The following is an 11,656-nucleotide window of genomic DNA, read 5'->3' on the forward strand; positions in this document are numbered from 1 at the left end:
TTTAAGTATGTAATTAAGGTTATAAATATTTAAGTAAAAGCATTGTAGTCAATTTGTCGGAAAAAAGTTACTAAAAATGAAAAAAAAAACATTTATTGTACATAATTGAGAGCACCTAAGTATAATACTAGTATTTGTTGCAGGTAATAGTGGACGGAGGGAATATTCGACCAATTTTTTCATAAGATTTTCATTTCGGGACCTACGGAAGTACGGAGTATACTTAAATACACTGTAGACTCAAACTCGAAGTATACTCCGTAAGTCCGTAGGATCGTAGAAGTAAAGTAAGAACCTCCGACTTCGTTATAGGCAGAAACCAAAGTAGGAGAGAGAAATAGAAAGCGAGTGTTTCTGCAAATTCGAAGCAAATCGAACAAAATTCGAAGGGACTAAATTCTGAAAGATGAAGGATGAAGGAGAAAAACGGCAACAGATGATGCAAAATCTCTTCGGAGTTAATTCTGATGATGAAGAAGAAGAGGAGGAAATTGATTCCGAGCATGAATCCAATCAACACCGCCCCAGTTATGTTTCAGTAAGTTTTAATTTATTTGTTGGATTCAATTTGATTGTGTGTTCGTTGTATTTATGATTTTTGGATTTGATTTTAGGTTTAGGGTTTGATTTATGTTTGTTAATTGTAAGTTTGATTTGGTTGGGGCATTGTTTGAGACTTGATTGAGGTGATATAAACCCAAACATCGACACGAACACGACCCGTTTAACCTGCTATTGGAATAGTAATGTGATGATTTAGGTTCTTTTTGGGTGAAAATAATGTGGGAATCCAATTTTCCTTTAATTAGGGCAATGCTAGTAACCTGTTTATCTTTTTTTTGAAAAGAGAAATCGTATGGTACTAAGGGCTTGTTATCTTCAGCTTTCCGTTATTTCCTTCTCTCATAAAATATTCATTTTAGCTCCTTCTCTCATAAAATATTCATTTTAGCTCAGCTCCAATCAGTTCATCATAACAGGCCCTAATATACACAAACATGGACACAAATACGACCCGTCTACTCAAAAGGGCAGTTATTGAAATAATGAGATGTATCAATTTAGGATCTTTTTGGTTGAAATAATGTGGGAATCAATCTTCCTTTGAGTTAGGGTGATAATAGTAAGCTGAATTATTTTGAAAAGGGTAATCATAAAGAGAAGATATCAGTATACTAATAAAAATGTATATGTGGGAAGTTGGGAACAACAGAGCTAACCTCTTATGTGCTTTCACTAGCTCATTGAATTGTGGTAGGTACCCATTAATGTTGTGTATATGGCTTTATATCACGGAGTTCATCTTCGATTTGTACCAGAGTTTATCTTCTCTTTGTAGTAGATTTTATATCCTGATAGGGCTGTCAAACTGGTCGTGTCGTGTCCGGTTTGTGTTCGTGTCGATATTAAACGGGTTGAAAAATCCTTAATCCAAACCTAACCTGTTTATTAAATAGGTTGAAAACCCTTGACCCAAACCTAACCCGCTTATTAAACGGGTTATTCGTGTAACCTTTTACCCACATAGTATGTATTATGTGATAAACTAATTAATATTCAATTAAAAAAAAAAGTAGACATCATTAGTTCATTAAAGATACTACAAGTGTTTTAAATTAGTAATTTTAACAGTATATACCCAAGGGTTTAAAGTTAGTAGTTTTAAAGTTAGTAGTTTTAACTATACAACCATACATAAGAATTGTTTCAAATTAACCGCCAAATTAGATTTAATTTACAAAAGATGAAAATTATAATTTTTTTGCCAAATTAACTGCCAAAAAATTACCAAAATGTATAAATGGTGTCAAACTAATTTACGAAATTACAAGTTTTGAATAAAAAAATTTCAGTTTTTTTTACTACTTAATTAATAGATTAAGCGTGTCGGGTTCGGGTTGATGGGTTGTCGTTCAACCCATTTATATAATCGGGTTATGCGTGTCGGTTTCGGGTTGAAAATTTCAACCCAAATCTAACCCGTTTACTTTCGTGTTGTGTTCGTATCGACCCAATTACATAAACGGGTTGAGAATTCTTGACCCAAACCCACTTATTTCGTGTCGGGTTATCGTGTCGTGTCAGCTTTTAACAGCCCTATATCCTGATCCCCTCCGGAGTTCATTTATGCTTTCGGTATACTATGCTTTTTACTTATCATTGGCATGTGAATTGAGATTGACAGTAAGTAGTACTGGATAAAGAAGCCTTTTTACTCATTTCATTTTCAGTGTTTGTAGTATTTATTTTTGCTACCAAAGCATTGTAGAATTGTGCTTAGTGCTTATGGAAAATCTTGTACTGTTATGGATAGGATGAAAATGATGGAGGTGCTGAACAAGAGGTTGAAGCTGAAGCTTTTGTAGAGGGGCAAGGTGAGGCAGAAGGCGAGAGTGAAGGTGAGTATCGTGAGGAAGAACCAGAAGTTGGAGAAAGTGAAGGTGAGAGAGAACAAAGTTCTCAAGAAGTAGAAGTAGGTGAGCAACATGAAGAAAGTGAGGCAAGAGAATCTGATAGTGATGAGAAAGAGGATTATGCCCAAAAAGTAGTAACTAGTAGAAGAAGGGATGTAGTTGACAGTGGATCAGAAAGGTCTGAAGAACAAGAACCCCATTACATTGACCCCGATGATGAAGAAGTTGGTCAGACTAGAAGCCACGGGTAATTCAAATACTTCAATTTTAATAAATATTTTTTGTGTTTGTCAAATTACATTGTTTACCATCTTCCAGATGTTTCTTGAACTGTTGTTTTTGCTGAATATCTTTTATTTTGGATAGCATTGTGGATAGATAAAGAGTTCTGAAGAAAACCTCTTCTGATCATGTTATTTCCTTGCTCCACTCTCTTTGTTATGTCATGTGATTCATGCTAGTTTTCCTTATTTAAAGTTGCCATCTTATTTCGTTTTCTACATAAGCAGCTAACTCCTTATATCAGAAGCAATTTGATTTGAGGCATGGTATCCTCATGCTGTGGTTTCAAACACAATAATACTTGCATGGAATCATGGATAGATAACCTGCTAGCATATGTGGTAAATTGGATTCATGTTTAGGTCTAACCTATTACAGGCTATAAACTATGGTTTAATATAGGGGCAACTGGTCTAATCGTGGTATGATTTTACACTCAAAATATTTACATGAGTATTAGTATTATTATTATTAAGCTTCTCAACTCATGCTATAGGATTAATTCATATCTTTTAGTAGAGAGATGAAGCTGGCAGATTTGGCCTTGTTTTGTGTGTGTGTGTGTGTGTGTGTGTGTTTTTTACACTAGTTAGCTTTCTAAGAGGTACAAAGCATATATTGTCTGTTTAATTGCCTTTACTCATGTCAATAGGCTAATTTTTGATGACATTCATTATTGTTTGCTGCCCAAGATAGTCATTAAGTTCCCTGTATAGTAGCTTATGACAAATTATATTCTCTTGTCTGGATAACATAAGATTATACCTATGTTATTTTCAATCATCATCAAGTCTGTTACGGTTTGAGAATCTTGAGATCATATGTTTCAATATGTGTCCCACCTCTTTATGAACTGGGCACACTACCAACTTTATATAAGTTATCTAATATGATTAGTGGATGTGAATGATATGGCACACTTGTAAACAATGGGACATATGATATGACGTACAATGGAATAGAGGACCTCTATTGGGAAAAACTAATTTAATTAAAAGCTAGAGGTTATAGTAATTTTCAGCCTTAATACTGGTAAGCTGTTGATATATGATTGTTTGCGTGATTAATACAATAGACGTATTGGGTAAATAGGTTGTCTACTTAACTTACAATGGCATCAACTTATTCCTTTTCTTTTCAGGGAGCCAATACTGCTTAACCGTGCTAAGCTTAAAAAAATGCCTAAGGACTAGGACTATATATCATACTATCACATCATACTGTATTGAATACACCTGTTAAAAGAAAAACAGAAGTTATATTGCTCCCTTCACTTATTGAATCAGTACTACATTAAGCAATCAACTTTGCATATAGCAGCTCGACCAAAGCTTTATTTGATTATGTGACTAGTTTAAGATTTATTTAAATTTTACTTTTAAGGTGGACATATAGCATTTGAGAAGAAAACCCCAAAGTGTCAGAGAGAGGTAAACAAGGGAAAGAGAGAAAATTGCTTCATTGTTTGTGAAATTTCAAGACCTGGAAATAACTTTTCTTAGATTGATATTCTATTTATATTCTCAACATTCAAATCATGAAGTGTAAATAAGTGGTACAAGAGAGTAAGAAACGCTTCGTGATTGACCTTAGTCAGAGAAGGAGAGGGTAGACTATGATATAGTGTAACAAAAGATTGGAGTTCAAGTGAAGGCCTGAAGGGAGGGTTGCCTTTCCAATGGCGAGGATTTTAAAAGGTAGCTTACTAATTTACTAAAGGATTAAAGGGGGATGCTTGTCAGGGCAAATATGGATGGGAAATGAGACACATTCATCCTAACCATATGTTGCTAATCATGATGTTTAAGAAATGATATTTTAAAGATCCACATAATGGGATTACTGGGTTAGTGGTGTTTGTTCTGGTTGAAACATAAAATACTTTTTGAAACACTATCCTGCATTCAGTTATGAAGTAGCTTTCATATTTACTGAACAAAATATTTAACAGGGAATCTCCTGAAGAGGAGAGAGATATGACTCATGTTGCTCAATCAACTGCTGAAATTCGTGATGTATTTGGAGATTCTGATGAAGAAGAGCCAGCAGATTATGGTGTTCAGCATGATATGGAGCAAGTAAGGGTTTAGCTGTATTATCTTTATTTGTTTGGTTTTATTAACTGCTGCTGCGTCAGCATGTGCTCACATGAACACCTAGAGGTAAAACATCTTCTCTTCATTTAATAGAGATCCCCTGTTGAAGAAGAAGAAAGCTATGAGAAGAATTTAAGGCCAGATGATTTAGTGCGTGACGAGGATGCTCAATATGGGTCAGAAGAAGAAATTGAAGCTAAGCTTAAGGAGAAACCTGTTGGCCCCCCAATGGAGTTAGAAATTCCTTTGCGTCCACCTCCTGCAGACCCTGAGAAGGTAATATCCTCTCCTCTCATTCCATACGCAAGTTTTTTATGTCCAAGTGCACAAGGCCTGAAAAGTTTTGTATTATCCTCTTCTCTAACTGGTTTGTTGTTAATCATTTGTGGTAACTGCTGCATAGTAATTGGCTTTTTTTGGCAACATGATCAGAGTTTGGTATATCATGGTCTTTGATTGTTGATTTTTTTTCTTGCATTGTTTGATAATTTATCATTGTGATGGGATCATTTTTGTGAATCATAGTTGTTATTCCTTTAGATTCCCAAATATTTATGATTAATTGGATAAATCATCCTTACTAAGGGTTTGTTCGTCTTGTAATATTTCATCTTATTTTATTTTATTTCAGAAAAAATAAGTTTAGATTAGCTTGGATAAACTAACATAAAATAAGTTAAAATAAAATAAAATAAGTTCAGATGAAATAAAATGTAATTAAAAATAAAATAAAAAAGTTCAGATAAAATAAAATATGATTAAAAAAAAAAGTTTAGACAAATTAAGTTCAGAAAATTCAAATATTATAATTCAGTCAAAATAAATAAATTTCAGATGAAATAATTTAAAATAATTTCAGATAGGACAAAATAAAATTATTTCAGACAAAATTAGATGAACCAAACAGAGCCTAATTTTCCAGCTTGTGTATTATGGCAGTTTTGTCTGCTGTTAATAGTTATTTTGTACCTGATGCGTTGTAGCTTGAAATTTTTCACAGATGAACATGATTAGGGTTTCGAATATTATGGGCATTGATCCAAAACCATTTGATCCCAAGACATTTGTGGAAGAGGATGTCTTTGTGACAGACGAATCTGGTGCCAAAAAGCGAATTCGTTTGGAGAACAACATTGTGCGCTGGAGAACTGTGAAAAAGCCTGATGGAACGATAGCTGTAAGTGAAACTTCTCTATTCTATACCACATGGATACCTTCATATCATACTTTGCCAATAAATTAATAATCCATGTGTTAAGTTACCTTCATCCTATAAGCTCCATTGAGTCATGGACAGTAACCGTGGATGATGGAAAGTCTACAAGGCATTTGATTTAGTCCATTTTGTGATCCAGAATTTTGGATACATTACTAAATATTGAAAATTGTCCAATAGTTATTTTTTTATGCTGTCCTGTTTGCCTATCTGAAACCCTATAATGGTGCTATATATTGTTTATACAGTAATATTATAATAAGTATTTAGAAATCTTCTATTTTTTTTTGTTATAAATGGGACTGTGTGCTATATTACTACATTGGAGACTGATTCTTTCTGTCAGAACTTGTAGATAACGATATGTTGTATGTATAATTATATTATTTGTTATGAGTTTCAGAACCAGCTAGTAAAGAATGGTCAGCTGTGTCTTTGTGTAGTGCCTTAGCTCCTTTTCAAAATCACTAAATTGTTATGATATTGATCCAGAATCTCCTATTTCTTCTGTGCATTTTGATTCAATGTCTTTATTCTCGAAGGGCAAGATTGTTGGAGGTTTACTTTCCTGGTTTATACTTTATACCTCCAGACTTGTAGAGTTCTGGGTGTATCCTTTGGCCTTGTCAAATTATCACGTTTTAAAAATTTGTTAATGTATTAATTTATTGCTGAGTTGCAGCTCTGATACAATGTAAATGTTTTAAAATGAAACAAGGAAGAAAAATTCTGCGGTCTGGAAAGATAAATTCCTGTTACAGAGCTAATTCACATATTTATATTGGGGGTGAATGCCTGAATGGGTCAGTTTTTCAATAAACAAAGAAGAACTTAAGCTGTTAGAGGACGTTGGGATGTAGCTTTTAATAGTATAATAAGTATATGAGTATATCACTTAATGTTATTTCTTCCATTATTAGATTTTTTTTTTTCCAACATCTTGGTTGGATTGCCCTCTTGGTTGAACTATGTCTTCTACTCCCTTTGTCAAACAAAATTGTCTGGTTCCTTTTTTCTGGTATCCCAATATAATTTACACTATCCTTTTATGGGTAGTCTTTGTTTATCCGCTTCAGCTTGCCTTCACTTTCCCCTACTTTTCTGTATATGCTTAACAGTTTTTCTTATTTATCCCTCTCTTATTGCCCAAAAGCGCCAATGCAAGATTTTATGGGATGGAGGGAGTTTTAAATTATGCTATGTTTCTAGCTTATCTAACATTCATTTGTCTTTCTCAGTATGAGAGCAATGCACGCTATGTGAGGTGGTCAGATGGCAGTCTACAATTGCTGATCGGAAATGAGGTTCTTGACATATCTGTGCAGGATGCTCAGCATGATAATGCATACCTTTTCCTTAGACATGGCAAGGTGATTTTTGTTCCTCCTTTTCTTCCTTCTCCCATCTCTAGCTTGAAATTATTCTAAATTACATAGTTGGTCACATATTGAACTCTTGGCCTCTCTATCTCTTCATAATTTGGTATATTGAGATGCTGTCAATGCATATCCTTCTGGACTCTGGAGTGCAACCCAACTGATCATTTCTGTTGGTCTATGGTTATTTATTAAATAAGTTAGAGGATATTTTAACCAGAGGTTTGAACAGTGACCCGTTCTGTGCATGACTGGTTGAACATATATTGAGACTCATTAATTGTGGAAAGGAATCAAAGGATTTAGATAAATATTAAAAAAAGTTCTTACATTTCTACACAATTAATCTTTACTTAGGCAGAATCAATTGATCTGTTCCAGTGTACACGGCTCTTATCTTTTACGTTACACCTTGTGTTATCCTTTAGTTTGCATTTACTTTTGAGTCTTTTACACACCTCAAGGAGCAGGACTATATAGGGTGGGAATTTGCCCAATTAATCTGTCCATGTTTGCTTAATTATTCATATTAAGGGTTTGAGAGAAACCCTAATCTACCTAATGAAGGCAATGTCCATCACCACAAGAAGTATATAAATTGTTCAATCTGAATACTAGCTGATCCAGTTGGTTGTCTCCATTCTTCCGTGAGCATAATTTTGTATCCTAGCAGTTTCTCTCTGCTCTGGTGCTCCCTCATGTGTCTGTTGTTCTTTTTCTCCCCGTTTTCTCTCTCCTCATTCTATTGAGGCTGACGTCTGTCGTTTTCTTCTTTCTATTTAATTATTGTGTGTGTGTGTGTGTGTGTGTGTGTGTACGAGGCAGTAACCTAACTGTAGCTTTCCAGCTACTAGGGGCTTGCCCGCATATCAATTTTTAACCTGCAGCCAGGGGTGTGTGAACTGTGAAGAGGTGTTGCTTTCCTTTTTGAATTTGATAGGATGATTTTAATTTTTGGACAATCAGTTAGCGGATTTAATTTCTTGCTTTTCAACTTGTATTTCTGTGACCACTTGGTTTCTTACTATTTTCTGGTGGCCAAAATCTATGGATATCTTGAGGCAGTAAATGGTTTGAATAAAAATAAATGTGTACACCAACTCTTGAAACTGTTTAATCCATTGAATGACCTTTCCTTTTACTGTAAGCTTCAACTGCAAAATAACAACTATTATTGATTTTCCCCCCTACCTGATAGCTTCCTCTTAGAGTATGTGAGATGCGACTATGTGTATATTTGCCTTGGGGAAATTGGGGCCAAGATTTTGTGGCTACTGACAGTCTTGCTTAATATGACGACTTAGATATTTTGACACCTCAAGTGTATGGATTTTCTTATAGATTTCTAGCCCACTTAAAACATTTTCAGTAACTCTGCAACAAGAACAGTAACAATCACCTGGTATACAGCCTATTTATAGGCAGTGCAAAGTCAATTTTTGACTCTCTATACTTTCTAAACTTCCACAGCAGGCTCATGTCTATTGCTCATTAACTAACTACGGAGTAATAGCTTTAATGTTCCTTCTACACCAGGTTTTTTTTAAAGTCTAAACTAATGTTCTTTTTGGGAAATTCTTTATCTTCCTCAATTTGGTAGCAAACTCTTCTAATTCTTCTAAGTGTTGTTGACTTATATGCATGCTCTGGAATCTTGTGGCCTGTTCTTAATTGTTGGGCTGCTGCATACCAATTTAACCTCTATCACAAGTCTATATCTATCATTGCTGGGTTTATTTTCACTTGATAATTGTGTTTTGGATATATTTGTGTCAGGGAATACTCCAATCACAAGGCAAGCTTCTTAAAAAGATGAGATTTATGCCATCATCTCTGACATCAAATTCTCATCGCTTGTTGACGGCACTTGTGGACTCAAGGCATAAAAAGGTCTACAAGGTTAAGAACTGTATAACTGATGTTGATCCTGAGAGGGAGAAGGAGCAAAAAGAAAAGGTAACTGGTATTATTGAAAAGTTTTTGCTTATAAACCATTTGGTTGTGCAGATGTTAAAGATGTGTCTTTGCAGGCTGAAAGTCAGACGATCAAAGCCAATTCAATTCTGAACAAGAAGCGAGAGAGAGTGAATCGGAAGTACGCAAAATCATCAGATAGAGGTCGACAACTTTCTCCTGGATTTTTAGAGGATGCACTGGAAGAGGTTCTTTCTCAATTGCCTCTGTCTATAATGTTCCAGCATATTATGTTAATTAATACAAAGTATATAATAACTTTGAGGTCATCTTGTTTCAGATACTTGTAAGCCAAACTAGGAGCTAGTTACCTCTTTGCTTAATTACTGTAGTTTGAAATAAGGGAATTGCTGCTTTTGAGTTGACTATGTAGTTTGCAAGAATAACAAACACTGTTGATGTTGGTATCTTGACAGGATGACGAAGCAAATTATTATGATCCTCGTCGCGATAGGCATCGTTTTGAGGATGAGCTAGAGGCAGAAGCTAGAGCTGAGAAGCGCATTATTAATGCCAAGAAGGTAGACTTGATTTAATGGTTCTCATTTTAAAATTGTATTTAAATATAAATATATAACCTCGTACTGAGTGATCTCTTCTTGATGGTATTGTTTTTGTTTTAAGGCTCAAGGGCATAAAGACATTCCCCGAAAATTATCAAATGCTCTAAAAACTTCTCGACGCCCAGTGGATTTCTCTGACAGTGAAAGAGACGAGTCCGAATATGAAACTGATGGTGGGGAAGAGGAAAGATCTCCTGAACGTAGAATGGAGGATTCAGAGCCAGAATGGCAAGATTCAGAGGATGAGGAGCCAGGGGAGGCTGTTGGTGGAGCTTCAGAAGAGGAGGCTGAGGTGTGTAATTGGCCTACTTTTTTTTTTTTTCTCAGCTGAAATGATTTTAAAGATGATTTGGAAAATGTGATTTAGGAAGTTTGTATTATGAAGTAACATTGAACTGTGCATATAAGACGGAGTATAATTTATGATGCTTTAGGCTGTAATGCTTAGACAGCAAGTCAATATAGGACTAGTTAAAACATTTTCATGCATATACTTGATAATAATCATATTTCAGATTGTTGCACTGCAAAATCTTTTTTCATCCATTTATGGTGTTTATACATGCATGAGGTTTTCAGTTTCATCCTAATTTCCTTTATGCATTTGTTTCTATATTAGGAGCCAAAGCAGGTGGCCAAGGAAGCTAGAGGTAGCCTTAAACGTAAGGAGATAGATTCGGATGAGGAGTCTCCTCGTAAGAAGCCTACAACACATCGCCGGATGGCAGTTGTTTATGAGAGTGATGAGGATTGAAGCCTTCATTGATCAAAATTCAATAGTGAGTATCATCCTTCTATTTTAGCAAGCTCATTTAGTTTTTGTGAACTGAATTTGACATTGCTGAGTAGTCTGTTTGTTTTTTATGACATCAATATCTTATTCTTGATACACTTTAGAGGACTGAGGTAATGACACTTGAAGAATTAACATTTACCCAATAACATTCATGTGTGCAAAACATTTCTTGAAAAGTTTTGTTCTTTATTCTGTCTTATCTATTTAACCCTGATTCCTGAGAACCTTGTTATTTCAGCCTTGGTATGTTGTGATTACTGTGATTTGTTTTCCAGTTCATGTCACTTAAACTTTCTCTCTCGCCTGCTGAGTTGAGATGCTCTAGATTTTAATTTTTGGTACACAATTTATCTGATTGTAGTTTTCCTATACACATCATTTTTAACTTGCAGTTTAACAAATTTTCAGTTCAGATTGCATAGAAATTTATGTCCTGGGGACGATGATGCATGGTGCTTATCTTGATTCCTGTGGACTATGCAGTTTCAGCCCTTATGTAACTCAATATGTGGAGGGAGTTTCAGAAGGGGGTTCCGAAAGGAAGAAAGAGAATAATTATGGTTCGAATATGTGTGTTATCTCTCTTAATTAGTGGGCATAATAAATACAAATTTTGGCTTCCTGTTGATAAAGGGTATATAGATTATTTGTGTAAAATTGTGCTGCAAGTGATAGCTAATTAACACAACTTCCTTCAATTAATTTAGACTTGTTAGGATTTTTTTACATAAAGGAAGATATCATGATGTAATCCTTTTCCTTAATATGAAAAAAACGAAATTTGTTACCATCTTTCACATCATTTTACATTTTTTTTTATTTTTTTTTTATTTTTATTTTATTTTATTTTATTTTATTTTTTTTGTCGAAAACTGCAAGGAGAAACTTTATTATTCAGCCAGAAGGCTTAAATCATCCATTACATACTTAACGATTTCA

General features: G+C 34.6%; 1 protein-coding gene across 3 annotated transcripts; it reads left to right on the forward strand.

Annotated features, from left to right (window-relative positions):
- The first annotated feature begins 270 nt into the window (after positions 1-270).
- Positions 271-11,559, forward strand: LOC145568500 (protein LEO1 homolog). 3 transcript variants are annotated; one of them, XM_081627922.1, is made up of 12 exons: positions 271-538; positions 2,315-2,661; positions 4,648-4,774; positions 4,886-5,068; positions 5,793-5,969; positions 7,247-7,378; positions 9,161-9,340; positions 9,415-9,546; positions 9,775-9,879; positions 9,983-10,213; positions 10,541-10,700; positions 11,131-11,559. In XM_081627922.1, the coding sequence occupies exons 1-11, from the start codon at positions 407-409 to the stop codon at positions 10,673-10,675; spliced, it is 1,881 nt and encodes a 626-aa protein (XP_081484048.1). In that variant the 5' UTR covers positions 271-406; the 3' UTR covers positions 10,676-10,700; positions 11,131-11,559. The 3 variants fall into 3 exon arrangements, with proteins under 3 accessions (XP_081484048.1, XP_081484049.1, XP_081484047.1); XM_081627923.1 differs by having other exon boundaries at positions 11,201-11,558; XM_081627921.1 differs by having other exon boundaries at positions 11,126-11,556.
- Positions 11,560-11,656: the final 97 nt, after the last annotated feature.

Source organism: Chenopodium album, chromosome 11 (genome assembly GCF_948465745.1).
Source record: "Chenopodium album chromosome 11, dcCheAlbu1.1, whole genome shotgun sequence".
NCBI lineage: Eukaryota > Viridiplantae > Streptophyta > Magnoliopsida > Caryophyllales > Amaranthaceae > Chenopodium > Chenopodium album.

Coding starts and splice junctions, on each gene's coding strand:
- LOC145568500 (XM_081627922.1), top strand. CDS start 407: ATGAAGGATGAAGGAGAAAAACGGCAACAGATGATGCAAAATCTCTTC. Junction 5,970..7,246: donor AGCCTGATGGAACGATAGCT/GTAAGTGAAACT, acceptor TGTCTTTCTCAG/TATGAGAGCAATGCACGCTA. Junction 7,379..9,160: donor TTTTCCTTAGACATGGCAAG/GTGATTTTTGTT, acceptor TATTTGTGTCAG/GGAATACTCCAATCACAAGG.